Source organism: Pan paniscus, chromosome 2 (assembly GCF_029289425.2).
Source record: "Pan paniscus chromosome 2, NHGRI_mPanPan1-v2.0_pri, whole genome shotgun sequence".
Classification (NCBI taxonomy): domain Eukaryota; kingdom Metazoa; phylum Chordata; class Mammalia; order Primates; family Hominidae; genus Pan; species Pan paniscus.
In genome coordinates, this window is record NC_085926.1 from 74,227,675 (window position 1) to 74,252,226 (window position 24,552).

General features: G+C 38.7%; 1 protein-coding gene across 3 annotated transcripts in view; it reads right to left on the minus strand.

The window, feature by feature from the left end:
* The window catches only part of CNTN3 (contactin 3), a 358,712-nt gene that overhangs the window by 9,584 nt on the left and 324,576 nt on the right, over positions 1-24,552 (minus strand). For all 3 annotated transcript variants that reach the window (XM_055110140.2, XM_063602820.1, XM_057301830.1), the window contains 2 exons: positions 23,012-23,127; positions 13,212-13,398 (listed from right to left, as the gene is read on the minus strand). In XM_055110140.2, the coding sequence (XP_054966115.1) occupies positions 13,212-13,398; positions 23,012-23,127 (303 nt within the window). The remainder of the gene's footprint in view (positions 1-13,211; positions 13,399-23,011; positions 23,128-24,552) is intronic.

A 24,552-nucleotide genomic window follows, 5' to 3' on the forward strand; every position in this document is an offset into this window, starting at 1 on the left:
CTGCACATAAAATGCACTAACACTAAAGATAGCTGATGAGCTTTAAAAAAAATCACAAAATAATCTCATAATGTTTTAAGAAAGTTTATGAATTTGTGTTGGGCTGCATTCAAAGCTGTCCTGAGCCACATGTGGCTCTCTGGCTGTGGGTTGGACAATCTTGGTCTAGAAAATTCACAGGCAAGTGGGGCAGATTTTCAAAAAAGTGCCAAAACTCTTACAAAATAGAGTTCATAAGTTTTACACATTTAGTCAGAATTTTTCCTGATTCTATATTAGCAGAAACTTCCTGTTTGAATACTGGTAAAGTTCAATATTATATTGTTATGTTTCTTCAGAGCTTACAAAACTAGGAATAACTTTGCTGAAGCCCATAGATGGGGGAAAAAAACACCCTCCTGAATCTGAGGAATGCACATTAATAGGCTTATATTGCACCATATGTGTGATTTATGGTGTGTCATATACAAACATGATTAGGTCACATGCACTGGGGGATGTGATGCACGGAAAAGCCAACAGATAGCATTCAGTCACCTGCAGAAAAATTCCCTTGTAATCTTCCCATGGCTTGAAGAGAAAAGTTAGATTTGGGAGCCAGTAGGTCTTTAATATCCCCTCTATACTAACATCACAAACAAAGAGGGAGCAGGTTTGGAGGTTTCAACAGGCAAGAATATGTTCCTAGTATTTAAAAAGGAGGGTGGTCTATTTTTCATTGTACTTATTATTATTAAACTTACTATTTGGTTAGCATCTATTTATGGCAATGATACTGGTTCTGCATTGCTCAGATAAAAAGCTAGTTTCCATTTTTTTAAATTTATCTAAGTAAAAATAGAAGGTCAATTTTTAAGAAAAAAATAGTAGATATATATTAATAGAAAAGGTTGGAAAAAATGGCAAAATAGGTGGATCACATATGAAATTTGGAAAACTTTGCAATAATGTGTATCCTGAGCCAAACCCAGACTGGACAATTATACAATTAAGTCATATATATGAAAATTTTAGAACTTCCAAATTCTGTGTTTGAGGTAGCAATAGTCATTTAATAAAAACCATCTGAAATATTCAGACTCATTCTTTCAGTGCTTGCCTTATTCACATTTCCTTTTCACTTCCCCAAGACACACCTACTTGGAACAGATCCTGGCAAACAGGAGGCAGGCCTAGACTGCAGCTCCGACTCGGATGGACAGAGCAGTGTGTGGAGGCCTGCATTGTGAATTTTAGTTCCAGAACAACTGCAGGAATAAAACAGGAAACCTGAGAGGACCCACAGACCCTCTGAAGGAAGTGGATTGCTCCTGCAAGACCCAGGAGACACCCCAAATACTGTGATTGCTCAAACTGTGGAAGTGGGAAAGGGAGGTCCTCCACCCCCAAACACATACCCCCACTGGGGAAACTGAAGGTCTAGTTTATGGGAGAAGATTCCAACCTTACCTGGAGGTGAGAGCTGAGTCAATTTAGGAGCTGAGTGAAATACAGGGGTAGAAGAAGCAGCGGGAAAGGCCCTGTGAGTTCGCTGGGTCCCCAAGCAGGCCACTCCTGCCTGGCATCACAGGGATCCTTCGGGAGGGTGGCCAGAGGCACAAGGAAACCACAAGAAGGAAATCTCCAGCTGAACTTTGTAACTATTTTAACTGGTTGAGAAGCTTCCTGGCCAGAACCTGGGGGAGAGAGTGAATCTGGTGTGCAGACTTTATAGGTGGAGGAAGAATTAGAGCCCTTTTCTTTCCCAGCTGGGAGGTGGGTAGCCTGGGGAAACTTCTCAGCCCTGCCTGCCCACTGCCTGGAAACGGACTTTTTTGCTGTCAGTGGGGGCACAGTGGGAGTGAGACTGGCCCTTTGGATTGCGTGGGAGCTGAGTAAGGCCTGTGACTGCTGGCTTTCCTTCACTTCTCTGACAATCTGCATGACTCTGCAGAGGCAGCCATAATCCTCCTAGGTACATAACTCTATTGACCTGGGAACCTCACCCCCATCCCCCCAGCAGCTACGGCAAGACCTGCTGTAGGAGGAGGTCAGACACACTTAGTCCTGCCCCCACCTCATGGTCCTTCCCTACCCACCCTGGTAGCTGAACACAAAAGGCATATACTCTTGGGAGTTCTAGGGCCCGGCCCACCAACTGTTCCTCTCCATACTACCACAGCTGATGCTCTCTGGAAAGCGCCACCTCCCAGCAGGAGGCCAACCAGCACAAAAATAGAGCATTAAACCACCAAAGCTAAGGGCCTTACAGAGTCCATTTCACAGCCCTGCCACCTCCACTGGAACAGGTGCTGGTATCCATGGCTGAGAAACTCATAGATGGTTTACATCATAGGACTCTATGCAGACAACCCCCAGTACAAGCCCGAGCCTGGTAGACATGCTGGGTGACTAGACCCAGAAGAGAGATAAACAATCACTACAGCTTGGCTCTCAGAAAGCCACATCCATAGGAAAAGGGGGAGAGTACTACATCAAGGGAACACACTATGGGAGAAAAGAATCTGAACAACAGCCTTCAGCCCTAGACCTTCCCTCTGACAGAGCCTACCCAAATGAGGAGGAACCAGAAAAACAACTCTGGTAATATGACAAAACAAGGCTCTTTAACAACCCCCCAAAATCACACTAGCTCACCAGCAATGGATCCAAACAAAGAAGAAATCCCTGATTTACTGGAAAAAGAATTCAGGAAGTTAGTTATTAAGCTAATCAAGGAGGCACCAGAGAAAAGTGAAGCCCAATACAAGGAAATCCAAAAAATGAAACAAGAAGTGAAGGAAGAAATATTCAATGAAATAGATAGCATAAATACAAAAAATTAAAACTTCCAGAAACACTGGACATATGTATAGAAATGCAAAATGCTCTGGAAAGTCTCAGCAATAGAATTGAACAAGTAGAAGAAAGAAATTCAGAGCGTGAAGACAAGGTCCTCAATTTAACCCAATCCAACAAACACAAAGAAAAAAGAATAAGAAAATATGAATGTCTCCAAGAAGTCTGGGATTATGTTAAACAACCAATCTTAAGAATAATCGGCATTCCTAAGAAGAGAAATCTAAAAGTTTGGAAAACATATTTCGGGGAATAATCAAGGAAAACTTGCCCAGCCTTGCAAGAGACCTAGATATCCAAATACAAGAACCAGAAACAACACCTGGAAAATTCATCACAAAAAGATCATTGCCTAGGCACTTTGTCATCAGGTTATCTAAAGTTAAGGGGAAGGAAAGAATCTTAAGAGCTGTGAGACAAAAGCACCAGGTAACCTATAAATGAAAACCTATCAGATTAACATCAGATTTCTCAGCAGAAACCCTACAAGCTGGAAGGGATTGTGGCCCAATCTTCAGCCTCCTCAAACAAAACAATTATCAGCCAATAATTTTATATCCAGCGAAACTAAGCATCATATAAAAGAAAGATACAGTCTTTTTTCAGACAAATCGCCACTACAAGAACTGCTAAAAGGAGCTCTAAATCTTGAAGCAAATCCTGGAAACGCATCAAAACAGAACCTCTTTAAAGCATAAATCTCAAAGGACCTATAAAACAAAAATACAATTTAAAACATAAAAACCAAAACCCAAAAACCAAGGTACACGGGCAACAAATAGCACAATGAGTGGAATGGTACCTCACACCTCAATACTAACATTGAATTTAAATGGGCTAAATGCTCCACTTAAAAGATACAGAACTGCAGAATGGGTAAGAATTCACCAAACAAATATCTGCTGCCTTCAGGAGACTCACCTAACACATAGGGACTCACATGAAAACTTAAAGTAAAGGGCTGGAAAAAGGCATTTCATGCAAATGGACACAAAAAGCAAGCAAGAGTAGCTACTCTTATATCAAACAAAACAAACTTTAATGAAACTGCAGTTAAAAAAGATAAAGAGGGACATTATATAATGGTAAAAGGCCTTGTCCAACAGGAAAATATCACAATCCTAAACATATATGCACCTAACACTGGAGCTCCCAAATTTATAAAACAATTATTAATAGACCTAAGAAATGAGACAACCACACAATAATAGTGGGGGACTTCAATACTCCATGACAGCACTAGACAGTCATCAAGACATAAAGTTAACAAAGAAACAATGGTTTTAAACTATACTTTGGAACAAATGGACTTAACAGATATATATGGAACATTCCATCCAACAACCACAGAATACACATTCTATTCAACAGTGAAGAGAACTTTCTCCAAGATAGACCAAATGATAGGCTATGAAATGAGCTTCAATAAAATAAAAAAAATTGAAATTATATCAAGCACTCTCTCAGACCACAGTGGAATAAAACTGGAAATCAACTCCAAAAGGAACTTTTAAAACCATGCAAATACATGGAAAGTAACCTGCTCCTGAGTGATCATTGAGTCAAAAACGAAATCAGGATGGAAATTAAAAAATTATTCGAATTGAACAATACTGACACAACCTATCAAAACCTCTGGGATACAGCAAAGGCAATGCTAACAGAAAAGTTCATAGCTCTAAAAACCGACATAAAAAAGACTTAAAGAGCACAAGCTGACAATCTAAGGTCACACCTCAAGGAACTAGAGAAACAAGAACAAACCAAACCCAAACTCAGCAGAAGAAAGGAAATAACCAAAATCAGAGCAGAACTAAATGAAATTAAAACAATAGAAAAATACAAAAGATTAATGAAACAAAAATCTGGGTCTTCAAAAAGATAAATAAAATTGATAGATCATTGGCAAGATTAACAAAGAAAAGAGGAGAGAAAATCCAAATAACTTCACTAAGAAATGATACGGGAGATACTACAACTGACACCACACAAATACAAAAGATCATTCAAGGCAACTAGGAATACCTTTACTCACATAAACTAGAAAATCTAGAAGGGATGGGTAAATTCCTGGAAAGATACAACTCTCCTAGCTTAAATCAGGAAGAATTAGATACCCTGAACAGACCAATAACAAGCAGTGAGACTGAAATGGTAATTAAAAAATTACTGACTAAAAAAGTTCAGGAGCTGAAGGATTCACAGCAGAATTCTACCAGACCATTGGAACCAATCCTGTTTACACTATTCAGCAAGATAAAGACTGAACCCTCCTTAATTCATTCTATGAAGCCAGCATCACCCTAATACTAACACCAGGAAAAGACATAACCAAACAAGAAAACTACAGACCGATATCCCTGATGAACATAGATGCTAAAATCCTTAACAAAACACTAGCTAACTGAATCCAAAAACATAACAAAAAGATAACCCACCATGATCAAGTAGGTTTCACATCAGGGATGCAGGGATGTTTTAAAATACACAAGTCAATAAATGTGAAACACCACATAAACAGAATTAAAAACAAAAATCACATGATTATCTCAATAGATACAGAAAAAGCATTCAACAAAATCCAGCATCCCTTTATGATTAAAACCCTCAGCAAAATCAGCATACAAGGGACATACCTCAATGTAATAAAAGCCATCTATGACAAACCCACAGCCAAATTATACTGAATAGGGAAAAGTTGAAAGTATTCCCTCTGAGAACTGGAAAAAGACAAGGATGCCTACTCTCACCACTCCTCTTCAACTTAGTACTGGAAGTCCTAGCCAGAGCAATCAGACAAGAAAAAGAAATAAAGGGCATCCAGATCAGTAAAGAGGAAGTCAAACTGTCACTGTTTGCTGATGATATGATGGTTTATCTCAAAAACTCTAAATAATCATCCAGAAAACTCCTAGAACTGATAAAATAATTCAGCAGTTTCCAGATACAAGATTAAGGTACACAAATCAGTAGCTCTTCTACACACCAACAGTGACCAAGCAGAGAATCAATTCAAAAACTCAACCCCTTTTACAATAGCTGCCAAAAAAAAAAAACACTTATGAATATACCTAACCAGGAGATGAAAGACCTCTACAAGGAAAACTACAAAACTCTGCTGCAAGAAATCATAGATGGTGCAAACAAATGGAAACACATCCCATGCTCACGGATGGGTAGAATTAATATTGTGAAAATGATCATACTACCAAAAACAATCTACAAATTCAATGCAAATCCCATCAAAATACCACCATATTCTTCAAAGGATTATAAAAAAAATTCTAAAATTCATATAGAATCAAAAAAGAGCCCAGAAAGCAAGACTAAGCAAAAAGAACAAATCTAGAGGCATCACATTACCTGATTTCAAACTATACTATAAGGCCATAGTCACCAAAACAGCATGGTACTGGTACAAAAATGGGAGCATAGACCAATGGAGCAGAATAGACAACCCAGAAGTAAACCCAAATACATACAGCCAACTGATCTCCAACAAAGGAAACAAAATCATAAAGTGGGGAAAGGACCCCCTTTTCAACAAATGGTGCTGATATAACTGGCTAGCCACATGTAGGAGAATGAAACTGGATCCTCATCTCTCACCTTATACAAAAATCAACCCAAGATGGATGAAGGACTTAAATCTAACACCTGAAACTACAAAAATTCTAGAAGATAACATTGGAAAAACGCTTCTAAACATTAGCTTAGGCAATAATTTCATGACCAAGAACCCAAAAGCAAATGCAATAAAAACAAGGATAAACAGCTGGAACTTAATTAAACTAAAGAGCTTTTGTATGGCAAAGCAACAGTCAGCAGAGTAAACAGACATCCTAAAGAGTAGGAGAAAATCTTCACAATCCATTCATCTGACAAAGGACTAATATCCAGAATCTACAACGAACTCAAATCAGCAGGAAAAAAAAAAAACAAAAAATCCCATACAAAAGTGGGTGAAGGACGTGAACAGACAATTCTCTGAAGAAAATATACAAATGGCCAACCAACATATGAAAAAATGCTCAACACCACTAATGATCAAGGAATGCAAATCAAAACCACAATGCAATATCACCTTACTCCTGTAAGAATGGCCATCAATAAAAAATCAAAAAACAGTACACATTGGTGTGGATGCGGTGGTCAGGGAACACTTCTACGCTGCTGGTGGAAATGCAAACTAGTACAACCACTGTGGAAAACAGTGTGGAGATTCCTTAATGAACAAAAGTAGCACCACTATTTGATCCAGCAATCCCACTACTCGGTATCTACCTAGAGGAAAAAAAGTCATTATACGAAAAAGATACTTGCACATGCATGTTTATAGCAGCACAATTCACAATCGCAAAAATGTGGAATCCACCCAAATGTCCATCAATCAACGAGTGGATAAAGAAACTGTGATATATATATATATATATACACACACACACACACACACACACACACACACACATACAAACACACACACATATGATGGAATATTACTCAGCTATAAAAAGGAATGAATTAACGGCATTCACAGTGACCTGGATGAGATAGTAGACTATTATTCTAAATGAAGTAACTCAGGAATGGAAAACCAAACATCGTATGTTCTCATTGATATGTGGGAGCTAGCTATGAGGACACAAAGGCGTAAGAATGATACAATGGACTTTCGGGACTTGGGGGGAAGGTTGGGAGGGGGGCAAGGGACAGAAGACTACAAATTGGGTGCAGTGTATACCACTTGGGGGATGGGTGCACCAAAATCTCACAAATCACCACTAAAAAACTTACTCATATAACCAAAAACCACCTGTACCCCACTAACCTATGGAAAAATAATAATAAAATAAAAGTCACAACAATTGAACTCATGGACATAGAGAGTAGAAGGATGATTACTAAAGGCTGGGAAGGGTAGTGAGGGGTTTGGGGTGAGGGGGATAAGTGGAGATTAACGGGGACAAAAAATAGAATGACTAAGACCTACTATTTGATAGCATAACAGGGTGACTATAGTCAATAATAACTGTACATTTTTATATAACTTAAAGAGTTTAATTATATTGTTTGCAATTCAATGGCTAAATGTTTGAGGGGATGGATACTTCATTCTTCCTGATGTGCTTATTTCACATTGCATATCTGTATCAAAAGATCTCATGTACTCCTTAAATATATACACCTACAATGTACCCACGAAAATTAAAAAACAAATAAAAAAAGTTGAATTAAAAAAAAAGCATACCTACTTGATTTCCTTACATTCAGGTAACTGATTTTGGCTCCACTTACATGGATGAGCATTTCATTTAGAAAAGCAAAGACTCAAATGCAAAAGTGATTGTATCATTTGGCATTCTTCTTTTTCCCCAAGTATACTCACACATATAATAATTAGCAAAGGCATAAAAATATAGAATCCCCTTGTTCCAGGGGAGTCTGGGCATGTGTTTCAGGCCAGGCTGGTCCAGTTTTTCTCACAACTGGAAACAACAGTTGGTTGTTTGCCCAAGATGAATCAATGAGAAGCCTACTTAGCTCTGGGTAGAATAATCAGAAAGAAGCTGCCCACCTTTCCCAGTGTGATTGGCCGAGAGACAACAGTCCTCTTGAGGTGCTGGTGGCAATCTTTCTACCACGAAGAGAGAACTTGGTTAGAGTGATGCTGCCATGGAGCAGAGACAGTGATGGAGAGAGTCATTGTTCAACAAATACTTATTGGGCGCTGACTATGATTACTTAAGCACTGGAGTAGAGCTCTGGGAAGAGAGCAATGATCAAACTAGGCCATAGCTCTGCCCTGAAGGGGCTGACACTCCGGCTAAGGCAGGACACAACGACGTCCTGGGGACACAATGATGAAGTGAGTAGCCATGAGATACAGTACATGTGGTGGCTCTGAGGCTAGGCACAAGGATAAAACAGGGAAGGAGACAAGGGCATCAGAAAAGGTGGAACTGCAGTCAGGTGGCACCCAGGTGATATCTGAGTGACAACGTGGAAGAGATGGGGGAGTGCATTATGTGGGTATCTGGAAGAAGAGCTTTCGAGATACAGGAAACAGTACATGCAGAGGTCCTGAAGTAAAGTGTAATGAGCAAGGTGGAAAAGAATAGGAAATAAGTCAGAGCAGAGATTGGGGAGTGGATTGTATAAGGCCTCATTGAGCATTTTAAAGATTTAGCATTTACCTGGAGTGGGATGGGAAGTGACAAAAAGGTTCTGAGCAGGGAAGTGACATTATCAGGATGTCAAGGCAAAGGCAGAAACAGGATGAACAGTGAGAGGCCATTGCCCTGATCTACAGGAGAGAGTTGGAGGCAGCTTGCCTTGATGTGTCAGCAGTGTAAGATGTGGTATATTTTATTTCTTTATTTTTATTATTATTTTTTGAGACAGGGTTTTACTCTGTTGCCCACGCTGAAGTGCAGTGGCACAATTACGGTTCACTGCAGCTCTGATCGATCTCCTAGGCTCAAGCAATCCTCCCACCTCAGCCTCCTGAGTAGCTGGGAGTACGGGCACACACCACCACACCTGGTTAATTCTCTTATTATTTTTCTCTGTCTCAGCATAGTGAGACAGTGTCACTATGTTGCCCAGGCTGGTCTCGAACTCCTGGGCTCAAGCAATCATCCCACCTTGGCTTCGCAAAGTGCTGGGATTATAAGCGTGAGTCCTCGTGCCTGGCCAGAAGTGGTAAATTCTTGATAAATCTAAAAGTAAGATTCTGGATCTAGTGTAGAGTATGAGAGAAAATGACTCGAGGGTGACTCTGAGATTTTTGGCTTGAGAAACTGAAACATTGGAGTGGAATTTATGGAAATGGGGACTATCACAGAAGAGAGAGGATTTAAATGGGTTGGAAGGAGAACCAATAATTCAGTTTTATTAAATTTGAGATCTTATTACATGATTGTGGTGAATGTTGTTTGAGTGTCTGGATCCATTCATACTGAATGTCAGAATCACCACTTGACTTTTTGATTATACAAAGCAGAATATTTATCCTACAGATTATCTCTTGCAAACTCAACATAAAATTCTCAATGTTTCTTTTTAGAAACTAATGCAACTTATCATTTTTAAGCCATCTGCAAATTTTATTCATCAGTCCCTTGAGATGAAAGATGCTGTTAAGAGTTTGCTCTCTTTGGTGGCAAATGACAGAAACCTATCTCAGATTACTTAAAGAGGCTAATTAGTGTTTAACTTAAAAATGCTTTTAAAAAACACAAGTATTTGGATATCAAAAATTAAGTGTTTAATGGAAGCTACAGTACTTGAGAATCCTTGTGTTATTTTACATTAATCAGAAATATCATCTAAAATCTGTACTGATTTAAAGCCTTGCATACAAAATTCCATAATGATGAGTACATGAAACTTGCACATTTTAAGTGAGATGGTAAAGAACTGTAGCATGTTTTGAATTTGCAATGTGCAGTCAAGAGGAAGTACATTTGATTAATAATAGTACTTGAGGTTTGGCTTGCTTCTCTAAGTTTCATTCATCCATTCAACATTTAATATGCTGCTCCTATGTGCTGGGTTTGTGCTGGGCACTGTGGCTGGGTAAATAAGACACAGAAGGACTCTTTCTCTGTAAAGTTTAGAATCCATAGGGGAAGAGCAATAGCAAGCAGGTAATCAAAAATGTTATTTTTGCTCTTTATGCCAAGGCAGACAAGTAATTCTCTTCATAGTGATAATCACAAGAGCCTTACCAAAATTTTAAATAGGATTTGCAGTTAAACCATGTCAAAGCTTAGGAAGACTATTTAGAGCTACCAGTAACAATATTATTAATGGCTCTAAGAGATTCTGTTTTACTTGAAATTTTGGTACATATTTAAAAATTATTAACATAAAATTTAAAAATTAACATATGTTCTTTATATGCCATTTTAGGATGACTGGGGATTTTAATGATCTATATGAATTTCCCACCCAACGTAGGAAATTGTCCTTAATAACATCTACAGATCAACCTAAAGACTCTAGATGAACTCCAATTGAATAATAGCAGAACATTGTTTTTGAGAGATTTCATTCAGTTGCTGGATTTCCCATCAAACTAAAGCTCCATGAGCAGAGAAGCCATGACCACCTCTGATCATCTTACCCAGTTCCTAAGCACAGAGCAAAATCACAATAAATAAAGGTATTAAATGAGTGATGAAATTCTAACAATATGGCTGAAAGAGAGGATACCATAGTGGTTAAGACTATGGATTTGGATGCCCATCCTGTTACTTACTCTGCAATCTCAGTACCATTATATAACCTCCATATGCCTCAGCTTCCTCCTCTCTAAAGTAAGCATGCTAATACCTTCAAGTCATGATATTGCTGTGGGAATTAAGAATCAATACATGCAAATTACTTAGAACCATGACCGGAAATTGCTCAGTAAGTGTCAACCATAATTATCAACATCACTGTTTTGTGCAAATTTCTACTTCGGATTGGGCGTTTATATGCTATCCCTAAATTATAAAGGGATTTGGCTTCTTTTTAAAATTTTCATTCATTCATTGTACATTATCATGACATTTCTATTGATTTCTAATCAGTCTCTTCCTTCTGTCTTACTAATCCACTAAGTTCTTCACTGATTCCACCATGATATTACACTGTCTTTTACTATCATAATTTCCTAGCAAGTAATCACATCAAATATTAAGTCAGAGAAAAGAGCCAGACAAATTTGTTTGCATATATTTTTGCAATCAGAATCTTTGATTGATGCTGTGTTTGGAATATATAAATAATGATGTATATTTAGACCATATTGATTCAGTAAGAATTGTTGAGAAAACCAAACATATTTAGTAAAGAGTTCTAAATACAGAGTTTTTTTTGTATCTGTATTTCCAAACCCACGTGCTCTTTGGTCTAACAGCAACCAAGTGGTGTGAAAAACAGGTAGATTAGACTTCCTATAATAATTAGATAAGGATCATGTTAAATTGTTACATTAGTCGGTTGCTTACAAATGGGTCTTGCTATAGAAATTCAAATGGTTTGTTGCTAAATTTGTGCTCTGCAATGCTCATTGTACTAGCCAATTGTTAGCCACACTCTTTTTTCTATACCTAATACAAAGATAAACACACAAACTTCTTTAATCAAATTTACACGTGCTAATTAACATCTAAAGTAGTAGAACTGTCTTACATTACTTTAAGTTAACCATAAAAAATGCTAGCCAATCATATTCAACTTTATATTATTGAAGTTCTTTGCAATTTTAGACAAAAAAGTATGTTTTCAAAAAAATTGGAAATGATATGGAAACAGAAATGCATCAATGAAATTAGCAACCAAGCATAAAAATTGTCTCATTCTTACATAAAGTTAGTTAAGCAAACATTTTTATTCAATTAAGAAATTTGAAAAATAAATTAAGAAAACAATTTTCTGCAAGTAAAAGTATGGTATCACTGCGCGTAAGTTACCTAATCCCTTCAAGCCATACTTCTATCACCTTTAAAATAGAGATAATAATGGCACCTACCTCTTGGGAGTAGTTATGAGGATTAAATGTGGGAATGAGCATAAATTACTTGGGATACAGAATGTTTTCAATCACTATTAGCTATGATGAGGGCAATGACAATAGTAACTTAAACATTTGCATTGTGAGTAAGTACCAATAAAACAATAAAACACAATGATTAAATGTATACTATGCTATTAGATTAACTGAAATATGTGTGGAACATTAGCAAATTGTAAATCACTGACTTTCTTGTAGACTAATATAATTGTAACTCATGACTGCAGCTGGCGAATTTACCTGTGAATACACAGCTAACAAAAACTCAGCTTTGAAAGCAATACTGACAACTGTGGTTAGATTTTTTAAAGTGTCAACACATTCACAGGACCATCATCTTTTGCTGATAACCATTTAATGCACATTGCCATTTTTTGTATGATGTAGGAAAGAAAGATAAAGAAGGAAAAATCACTCCTGATTCTTCGGCATTAATTTTAACTTATTCATGCTTATCAGAAATCCTCAAGCTTTGGGAAACTAAAAATACATGAAAGTAAACCCAACTAAGCTTATCATATTTTAAAAGAAAAGGGGATAGATTTAACCTAACACCCCACACTAAGATTTTTTCAGAAGGTGCACATTCATTTTCACACTCTACCTAAAGATTTAGGGATATCATGAAGACAAGGGTATGTGTGGCTCTGAGTTTTGGAGTTGGGTTTTGGAGTTAGGTTTTGGAGTTAGGTTTATATAATCTAGTGAGATTAATGACTTGGGTTGTCCATTTCAAATAATAGAGAAGGCGATCCTTTTTAATGCCAACTATTTTCCGTACCATTCAAAGAAATCAGAATATACTTACGCGTTTTCTTGGTGGTTACATTAACTGTGGCGCTAAAAGGCCCAGCGCCGGCGCTGTTGTAAGCCCGGACAGCCGTGTAATAGGCCAGGTTGCTCTTCAGGCCCCGTAGTCTAGCTGATGTCTCATTTCCTGCCACTTTCATCTTACTGGATGATTCCTCCTTTCCACCCCCATTCCAGTACCGCACCTGGTGGGCGGAAGACACCAAACATGTGAAGGCTTAAAAAAATTCTGCCCTTTCCATTAAGTGATTTTCATTAAAATGGGCACTGACTTATTTCCTGATTAGTTCAACAAATATTTACTGAAGACCTACTATGTGCTAGGTGCTGCATTAAGCTGTGTGTCACAGCAGTGAAGATAGAGAAAAGGGACTCTAGGAGGAGAAAAATAATGAACAAATAAATATATGAACCAGATAAATTCAAACAGAACAAATGCTGAGCAAGCCAGACTATGAGATTATAAGTGGGAGAATGAAGGGGAGATATATATATATATATATATGTATATATATATATATATATAAAATTAAAAATAGGAACAAAGTGTTATCATTAATATTGCCAATTTTCTGTAAGTATTGCTGTGTTCTATACAATTTTGCTCAAAAATGTTTACATGAGGCCAGATCATTTTTTAAAAATGTGGAAAAGTCAAGAAAGAAATAAAAAAGATGACATCATTTTCCTTCTTAGTTGTGTTTTGGATTTAAATAGTCAAAGTACTACAACTGAAAGAACAGACTATCTCTATGCTAATTTGGATTTGATAGGCACAACTACAGTACAGGGATGGAGAAGAAAAAGTGTCTAGGCTGAAGGAACCAAATTTGGAAATGTAATTGTTCAGAAAAGAGTGAACATAAGGTTGACAGAACATGAAGGTAGCATCTACAGAAGATAAGCAGAGAGACAAGTATTACAAAGCATACGAGGAACCCTGCTAGCAAGAAAATGTCAGCAGACCCAACCAGTGGAAGATGAGCTGGAATACGCTGATCTGAAACAAATTTAAAAATAACTGTTTAACATGTCTAGATTTACTAAAGAAGAAACTGAATCTACTATGCAATGACAGAAGATTTAAAAAAATATCAGATTTGAAAAATAATATGCAGGGCTCATAGACCTAAAAAATTACAATTATTAAAAAAATAAAATCAGTGATAGAATTAAGATGAAGACTTATGGTGGAAAAGAGAATTAATTAACCCAGAACAGAGCCTGTATAGAGAAATAAACATTACAAAAGCAAAGTTAAGGGACACTGAGGGTAGAATGAAAAGTTCTAACTGGAGTTCCAGAAGGAGAGACTGAGGAAAAACCAATATTCAAAGGGAAAAAGGCTGATAATTTTCCAGAACTGAAGAAACGCAGCAATTTTCCTATTGCAAATTCACTCTGAGTTTAGAGTAGGAAAAATAAAAGGCAAATCCACTCCAGGGGAGAGGGTTGTTAAGATTGAATTGTGGTTCTCAATCATTTTTCATTGCCAGACACCTGAGAGATACAGGCTATCTTCTTGAGCAGTCGTGGGTGACTATGCCTTGGTTTGGGAGTGAGGATGTGCACCTGGGACAGGAATTAACTGCATTTCCTCACCCAGCAGACAGCAGGAGGGAAAGGATGTTAAGGTGGATTCACACACCTGAGGCAGGGGCTTGTCTGTCTTGGTTATCACCATATCTTTAACTGTTCGCAGCAAAGCCTGTACATACTAACCATTAACTGCTGTTGAATTGTTGAATGACCTGAACATAGTTTAAAAATGCCTCCCTCCTTCCTATGGCAGAGATTCGCCAGGCTACGTATTCAAGTCTCAATACTGTATTCATCCATGAGACATCAAAACTCCAATTTCTTGATGAGGCAATACAATTTTTTTCCTTCAGAATCATAAAACCATTTCACAAACCAATATATTTTTATTTGGGTAAGTAAACAGAAACACAGTTGAGAAATATCAGAATTAAAAATATCCCTATTAGTTCCAGTAATTTGATTTTTCCATAAAGAATGTCCCTATTTTGAAGAGTCCTTAATACCACTGCAGCAGAGATTTCACTTAATTTAAATTTAAAAATGAAATGCAGCTTATAAAAATAATCTATTAAAATGGCATTGTTCAGCCATTAAAGAATAGGTATTATATCAGAAATACTCTTTTAATAGACAAAAAGAATTATGTTCATACTAACAGATTTTCAAAGACAAATATTTTAACTTAGCAGTTAGACCAGACACATTTAAATAAATCAAAAGCAGGTAAAAATGCATTAAAGGTCTTTTAGGAAGACAACTCCAGATCTGTCTTCCACTCTTCTTCACTCTGCTCTCAGTCCCTAGGAGAGCTGACTGGTATGAACTATTGTCAGTCTGGCTCCTTTGCCCTGTGGCTTCTCGCTGGGTGTAGGTAATAGGATGCTGGTGATGGGAGGGTGGAAGGAAAGAGAGGCTGGAATATTTATTACCCTGCATTCCCCAATGCTGAGCCACCATTTGGTATGGAATATCTTTGCCTAATAAAGAATACAGCACCATTTAATCAACCCTCACTCACAAAAGGCTACTGCTATGGCTCTCTCCAGTAAAACCAACCCTTTGACCCTCTTCAAAAGTCTGCATTATACTCACTTGAATGCATTTTTGCCTGTCATATTTATTTCAGTATGCCTCAATTGTCTGTATCTATTTTCCCATGTGCATTCAACTTGTGCTACAGTGAATTCTTTGCCCAATTGCAGGGAATTAGACCTAATGCATAAGTCTTTTTTTTCCAGTGACATTTTCATAGTCTCAAAAAAAGTACTCACATATTTGACATCTTTTTTCTTTTCTTTTCTTTTCTTTTCTTTTTTTTTTTTTTGAGACAGAGTCTCACTGTGTTGCCCAGGCTGGAATGTAGTGGCACGATCTTGGCTCACTGCAATCTCCACCTCCTGGGTTCAAGCAATTCTCCTGCCTCAACCTTCTGAGTAGCAGGGATTATAGGTGCCTGCCACTATGCCTGGCTAATTTTTGTATTTTTAGTAGAGACAGGGTCTCACCATGTTGGCCATCCTGGACTCGAACTCCTGACCTAAGGTGATCCACCCTCCTCGGCCTCCCAAAGTGCTGGGATTACAGGTGTGAGCCACCACGCCTGGCCTACATCTTTTTTCATTCTAATTCAAATATCAGGAACACATTCCGTACAGCTGTTTGGAACAGGAGGCTGGAAGAAGGCATCAATGAAGTTTAAGTTTGGCATTCTATTATGGCACATTAATTACATTCTTCTGCCAAACTTAAAAAAAAAGACTGATTCCTCCAAAATATGCTAATCTGTATCATTTCACAAGTGTAGACTTGTTTTAATCACTTATCAAGGTCATTCTCCCAAATTTGGTTCTTTCAAAACAGAGAAGGACTTTAAAAAAATGGACTGTAGATACTGCACTAGAACGTGGGAGCTTTCATTCCTCAGGCACCCAGGATCCATGAACTTAAAGGCTTCTGCCTCTCTTCATCATGTCCGTATCTCTTGTTCCAACCCAAAAGGGCACCAGAAAAGATCTGAGCCTGAGTGTAACGGCTTAGCTGATGAAATAAATTGGAGCCCAGGGAAATGAGCTTCTCAACTACTGCTTGGTCAAATCAGAAAGAAAATTAGTCTAGATGCTAATGATGATGTGTGCTCAGCATGCCACATGGCACATGATCAACCCTCACTGAGATGAGAGAAAGGAAGGAGCTATTAACAATTTTAAAGCCAAACTGGGGAAACTGCAACCCAGAAAGTTAGCCACACGACTGATAATTAAATACTCTGCCAAGTCCTTCGCCTCCCACCAAGGTTAATTTTTAAATCATTACTGAAACTAAGAAAAGACATATTTTTATCTTGGTGTAATTACATAAATTATTTTGTAAGATTTTCCCAATTAGTACTTCTTTCAGCTTGTTTCCTTTTTCTTTATACTTACCAAGCATTTGGGGAAGAAATGTTTAATCGTTGTTTCCTTTCAATACTGTATTCATGCTACATTTGGACATTCTATTTGCTACTCTTTACACAAACAGGCAAGCGGCAATGCATTTCAACCTGTAATTAATTTCAAGAAAGTCCCATTTTCCCATAGCTCTTCTCATCTTTCTGTGCCCCACTTTGATGGCAATATCAGCATGCATTAGAAATGGTGGCCACTGGGTCCCACACTGGGATTGTGCTACATCACTATATATTACCTCACTGGTTTGCTTTTTTTTTCTTCAGTACAATCTCATCCCAAAGCCCAATATTCAAAACAGAGAAAAGTGAAAGCCCTAAGTCTCTTTCGGCCATTTTGACAATAGCTTCTTTATCTCATTTAATTTGCAAACAATGCTGTGAGTTATTATTATCTCTATTTCAACTGAGCCTTGGAGAGCTCGAACAACTTGCTCAAGGCCATACAGCAACAGGGTAGCAGAGCCCAAACTGCAGTTATTCAATCAACATATATTTTTTGCATGCCTCCTGTATGTCAGATACTACTCCAGGCACTTGGGATAGATCAATGAGGAAAAAGGCTGAGTTACCTTCTCCTTGTAGAGTTTGTATTCAAACTAGCAGATCTGAACACAGGTTTGTCTAATTCTAAAATGGTGTGGACTTAACTAGACAGTGTGACGTTCTATGAGGATTTTTAAATTTTCTGTCTTTCAGTGAAACTCTCTTTCTTGGTATGACCAATAATGGTGTAATTCTCCTTTCTTATAACATATCCTTATCTGGATGACTTCTTATTGACCTAAATTTATATACAGTTATGTGTTACAATGACAGGGATACATTCTGAGAAATGTATCATTAGATGGTCGTTGCATTGTGTGAACATCGTAGAGTGCAATTATGCGAACCTGCATGTTATAACTTACTACACACCTATGTTAGATGGTGTAGCGTAGTGCTCCTAGGCTATAAACCTGTACAGCATGTTACTGTACTGAATACTGTAGGCAAGTGTAACACAATTGTACATTTTTGTATATTCAAACATACATAAACATAGAAAAGGTAAAGTAAAATTGTGGTATTACAATCTTAGGGGACCACTGTTGTATGTGTTATCTGTCCTAAACTGAAATATCATTATGTAGTGCATGACTATATTAAAAAAATCAACATCTACCTGCCTTAAGCTGTTCAACAACCACCAGTGACTGCTAGCACTCTGTTCGGTTTGGAATCCCACAAGCCATTCATGTATATTCTTCCATTTATTTTTCTTAACTATTTTACAAGTTACGACTAGGTCAAGAATTATGATCCTGTCATGATTTCTGTAAAGGACAACATTGATCATGGTGAGTGTGCATGTCAGTCTCTCACCTGAGGATTGCCATATGTGTTCATTTATTTTCTTTTTTTCTTTTTTTCTTTTTTGAGATGGAGTCTCGCTGTGTTGCCCAGGCTGGAGTGCAGTGGTGCGATCTCGGCTCACTGCAAGCTCTGCCTCCCTGGTTCATGCCATTCTCCTGCCTCAGCCTCCTGAGTAGATGGGACTACAGGCACCTGCCACTACGCCTGGCTAATTTTTTGTATTTTTATTTATTTATTTATTTTTAATTTTTTAATTTTTTATTTTTTTTATACTTTAAGTTCGAGGGTACATGTGAAGAATGTGCAGGTTTGTTACATATGTATACATGTGCCATGTTGGTGTGCTGCACCCATTAACTCATCATTTACATTAGGTATGTCTCCAAATGCTATCCCTCCCCACTTCCCCCACCTCATGACAGGCCCCAGTGTGTGATGTTCCCCACCCTGTGTCCAAGTGTTCTCGTCGTTCAATTCCCACCTGTGAGTGAGAACATGTGGTGTTTGGTTTTCTGTCCTTGCGATATGTTTGCTGAGAATGATGGTTTCCAGCTTCATCCATGTCCCTACAAAGGACATGAACTCATCCTTTTTTATGGCTGCATAGTATTCCATGGTGTATATGGGCCACATTTTCTTAATCCAGTCTATCATTGATGGACATTTGGGTTGGTTCCAAGTCTTTGCTATTGTGAATAGTGCCACAATAAACATATATGTGCATGTGTCTTTATAGCAGCATAACTTTTAATCCTTTGGATATATACCCAGTAATGGGATGGCTGGGTCAAATGGTATTTCTAGTTCTAGATCCTTGAGGAATTGCCACACTGTCTTCCACAATGGTTGAACTAGTTTACAGTCCCACCAACAGTGTAAAAGTGTTCCTCTCTACTAAAAATTTTTTGTATATTTGTAGAGACAGGGTTTCACTGTATTAGCCAGGATGGTCTCGATCTCCTGACCTCATGATCTGCTCGCCTCGGCCTCCCAAAGTGCTGGGATTACAGGTGTGAGCCACGGCGCCCAGCAGTGTTCATTTATTTTCTTTAAATAAATTTGATCAAACATTGAATTCCATATCCTGCTCAGCTAATGGGAGATTCAGCCACAGTCATTCCTGTGGCTCCCTTCCCAAAGCCCCCAAGATCACTTATTTTTGTGTTTGATTTGAGCCCTTTAATTCTAGCAGCTGGGGGCCATGTTTGGTGAGTGAGAAATCACTGCTGAGTGGGAAACACAGTTGTTCAATCTTGCCGTCAACCTGGGCACTGCTTTAGAAAGATGTAGCCCCCAGGAGGCTTTGTAAGCTTCAGACATTTATGTCTGCCAATGTCATTGGAAATTTCTCTTCTATGTTTTCCTCAGTTGCAATTTTCCTCCTCTGACCCTCCAAGAAACATGGAACAATCTGCCTAATGGCCTGAACTTTTGAAACAAAGCTAGGAAGGGAAGTGTCTTGCAGGCAACTCCTTTTGATAGCTTTTGGCATAATCCCTTGAGTTAAGGGAGATTACTGTCAATTATTTGCTACAGAATATTTACTGGAGAGAAACAGATATATTAATATCTCAAAAATTCTTCTGAGGGATGTCTCACACCTACTGACTGTTTATTATGATGAGCCAGAAACTGGCCAGGTGCAGTGGCTTACACCTGTAATCCCAGCACTTTGGGAGGCCAAGGCAGGCAGATCACCTGAGGTCGAGAGTTAGAGACTAGCCTGACCAACATGGAGAAACCCCATCTCTACTAAAAAATACAAAAGTTAGCTGGGCGTGGTGGCATGCACCTGTAATCCCAGCTACTAGAGAGGCTGAGGCAAGAGAGTTGCTTGAACCCAGGAGTGGGAGGTTGTGGTGAGCCGAGATCATGCCACTGCACTCCAGCCTGGGCAACAAGAGCGAAACTCCGTCTCAAAAATAAATAGATAGATAAATAAATAAAGAGCCAGAAATTATGAGAATCTCATTACATACCTAATCTTATCCAATCCTCCCAATATCCTAATGAGGTTAGGCCTATTATTGTCCCCATTCTACAGGTGAGGAAAACGAGGATCACAGAGTTTATGTAATTTTCCAAACACAGCTGGCAAGTGGTAGAATTGGGATTTGCTATGGGACTGGCCTCAGAGCCACAATCCCTTACTGCTGTGCTCCTTCCATCCCCTATATCTTTACCTCCATTGCCAATGCCACTGCCAGTTCTTTAACCACAAGGGAGCTACTGTTGGCTCCCCATCATCTTTCATTGCTTTCATCTATTGTCATGGAATTAAAGGAACCTTCCATCCAGCTGTTCCTGGCTTCCTTTAAAAGATGCGCATTAAGTTGTTCTCCTGTATTTATGTGGTGTTTTACTTCTTCATACTCTCTTTCTCTTCCTTAAGTCCGGACTATTCCAAGACCAGTGTTTATTATGTTTAACTGTGCAGGAAGATGTTTCCTTACAGATAGTTACTAAAAATATACACTAACAAGACCTAGTCCTAAATGTTTGGATTGAGTGGGTCCTGGGAGAGCTGTGGGAGCTCAATTTTAACAACACCTTCAGGTAATTCTGCTGTAGGGGGTTCACAGTCCATACTTTGAGCATCATTGCTCTATTCCCTATCCTTTCTTTTCTTAATTTGTTAATATTAATTCAAGTCGACGCTTGTTTGGTTGCAAGGAACAGAAACTCTTTCAAGGCAGTTCAAATATAAGGAGAATCTATTAAAAAGAAGGGCAAGGTTACATTATGAAAAAGAATAAAGCCAAGTCATATGATAACTGAATGACTGTCAAAGAGCTACTTTATTCTGGCTGCCCCCACTTTTTTTGAGATAGAATCTCAGTCTGTCATCCAGGCTACAGTGCAATGGCAGGATGATGGCTCACTGAAGCCTCGACCTCCTGGGCTCAAGCAATTCTCCCATCTCAGCCTCCCAAGTAACTAGGACTACAGGCGTGTGTCACCATGCCTGGCTAATTTTTGTATATTTTGTTGAGATGGGGTCTCACTAAGTTGCCCAGGCCAGTCGTGAAATCCTGGGCTCAAGCAATCCTCCTGCATTTGCCTCCCAAAGTATTGGGATTACAGGCGCAAGCCACCACACCTGGCTTATTCTGCCCTCTTGCAGGTTCCATGGGCCCTTGTCTCCTCCATTCTTTAGGGATGCATGACAGTGTATCTCATCTCTGCAGATTAGCTTTGTCCTACCTGTCCATGGCCTTAGTTTGAGAAGTCTGAACTGAGCCCTAAATTTGACACACTACTGCATTACACTCACTAACTATAATCTCTATAATTTCTTATTTAAATATCTCAAACAAGAATCTGACTTGCTAGGCTTCATAGTCCACAGAGCATTTACATTTGATCAAGAGACCACCCTGGAGCCCTCATTTGAAGGTGTGTTGGCAAGTGGAGGGGTATGTGGCCCTGTGATGCAAACCTGCCTGTGTAAGCCTGCCACTGAATCAGGAGTTACAGGCTTCCTCAGGGATGCTTGGAGGGAAGCTTCATAAGAAGACAGCTGTGGGTAGGATGAAATCACAACTATGAATCCCACAATGTCATTGTTGGCAAAATCTTCTTTGAATTTTATTTATCTTGCCAGTTCTCAGCTCTACTACTCCCAGTTTCCTCTAACTGCTCACTACTAAATGGGGGACCCAGTTCAAATGGTTCTTCTTAGCCTTTAAAGCCACCTGTGACCTGGTCCTCCCATGCCTATTTGAAGTCACCTTTCCAAACAGGAACCTTTGGCAGGTGGGCCTCTACTCCTCTGCTTTTCTATCATGCCATGCCTAATCCAGAATGTTTTCTACTCCTTCCACCTTTACTTACTTTCCCTTGAAAGTCCTGTTAAGCCTTACTACCCTTATGAAGACTTTCAGTATGTCCCATCCTTCTTGACAACACAAACATTTCCTGTTTTGGGTGACCTAGTCAGACCTTCATTATATTTGGTCTTACATTATCCTGTTTCAGATGTTTCATCCTATTTCACTAAACAGAGAGGTCTTTGAAGGCTCAAAATATCTTACAGACAGCTGGCTTCTCTAGAGCCTATAAAAGAAGCCCACAATGTAACAAAGCCACCAAGAAAGTAAGACAAAGAGCTGGAGGACAGTGACTTCCTGTTGATGAAAGTACTCTATGAACTTGATAAATGCAGTTCAATCTCACCCTTATTTTTTAGTCAACCCATCTAAAATATTTGGCCCACATGACACGTGATTTCCTTTCATATTCTTTTTTTATTCCTTTTCTACTCCAACTAATGTTATTTTCATTCAACTGGTTAAATTCAGTATACATCGAACATCAGATGAAACAATGTGTAGATAAAAAAATTTCAGCCAAAGACAGACTTCAAATAAGAGGTCATTGTTAAGGGTTTTAAATTCAAGGAGACAAAGTGGCACGGTAACACACATACACAATTTAATCGGAAAAGAAATTACCTCATAGCCCAGTAAATGTCCATTGCTCAACTTCCAAGGAATGGTGTTCCATGAAACTTCAATTTCTGAGGAAGATAGGCTATTTGCAGAGACTTGAGATGGGGCCACTGTAGGCTCTGTTCGGAAACAGAAATTGAAATATGATGATAATTTTGGCAGTTAGTTTAAAACACAGATTAATGTTCTTATTTTTATAAAAGCATTTTAACATATTTGAAAATTGTATGAAATATTCTGGCACCATATGTTGAAAATAGAGACACTGGTCCATTTCCGTTTCTTAGGAAAAGATGGTATCATAGCCAAAGGCTTTTCTTTGCTAAACAGCTGTGGCAACCTATACTTTCCTCCCTTGTACCTCTTTCTTGGCATCTTCCTTATCTTCCTTTTTTTTGCCTGTCTTCTCCTCACCTTGTCTTTATTTCCTTCCCTTCATCTCATTCCTACTGCTTGGGAACTTCTCTGCCCACAAATGCTACTTAGTTTTCATTTTGCCAAACAAAGGTCTAGGTTAAGTAAAGCTCATTTACACAATAAACACTGAGTGAGTACCTTGTCTAGCGAGGCCTACAGAGACAACTGAAATGTGGTGGATGGCATGCTCTTTTGAAGGAGTAGATAGAAATGCAGGTGGCTTATCATATAGCAAGAAGATTCCCCTTTGTAATAAGCACTGTTGAGATTCTATGGGGTTCACAGTGGTTCTCCCCTCTCAGGGCTCAGCTCTGAGCAGGAATCTCCCCTCCCTCAGGTGCATTTCTCTGTCAAATGATCCTGCTTCTCAGACAAGGTGGCTTGATGCTAAGATGAATTCCTGATCTAAGGCTGGGCCTCTTAGATTTTCTCTCCTGAGAATTTGAAACTTGGTTTGGAGAGTCAAGGAGTACTTGGAGCCCATTGATCCAGTGCAGGTGCTCTAGAGGAGCAGAACCATTTTCTGAGGTTCCAGGGCTTCTCTGATTGAAGTTCTTTGTGAGGTTTGCTGCATAACTCTCCCTTGTATTCACAGAGACACCCTAGTAGATTTCACAGAAGTCTTTTGCTTCTTTCTTAGGTAAGCCCAATTCATTTTTCATGTTTGAACAGAAAGACTTTTAGCTACCTCTGCAGCGGGAGCAAAAATGATAAGAGGAGAAGAAAAATGAGGGAGGCAACAATGGGTAAGAGGCTGTTGCTGCCCCTCTTTTCCAGTTGCCAGCACCTAGGTCCTGGATGCACAGGTAAACAGTGTCCGAAAACTCCCTGGATAATGGCCATCACTCCCCAGACCCCTGATTTGCCCTTGCAATCCCTGGCAGCTTTTAGAAATGAGGTCTGGCTATGAATTTAAGACTCTTCTGCAAAGACTTTTATAATCCTTAAAAAAAAAAAAAATCCCTCTCAGAACTCAACCAAAAGTGAGAAGACAAGAATAGGGGCGGGGATCCGAAGAAAAATCAACTCTACTTACTATTCTTAGGAATGACAACTGCAGGCCACTTTTTGCAACTTACTGTCAGGTCTGGAGGGTAGGGGAGACACTGATATATTTCGTGAGCTCA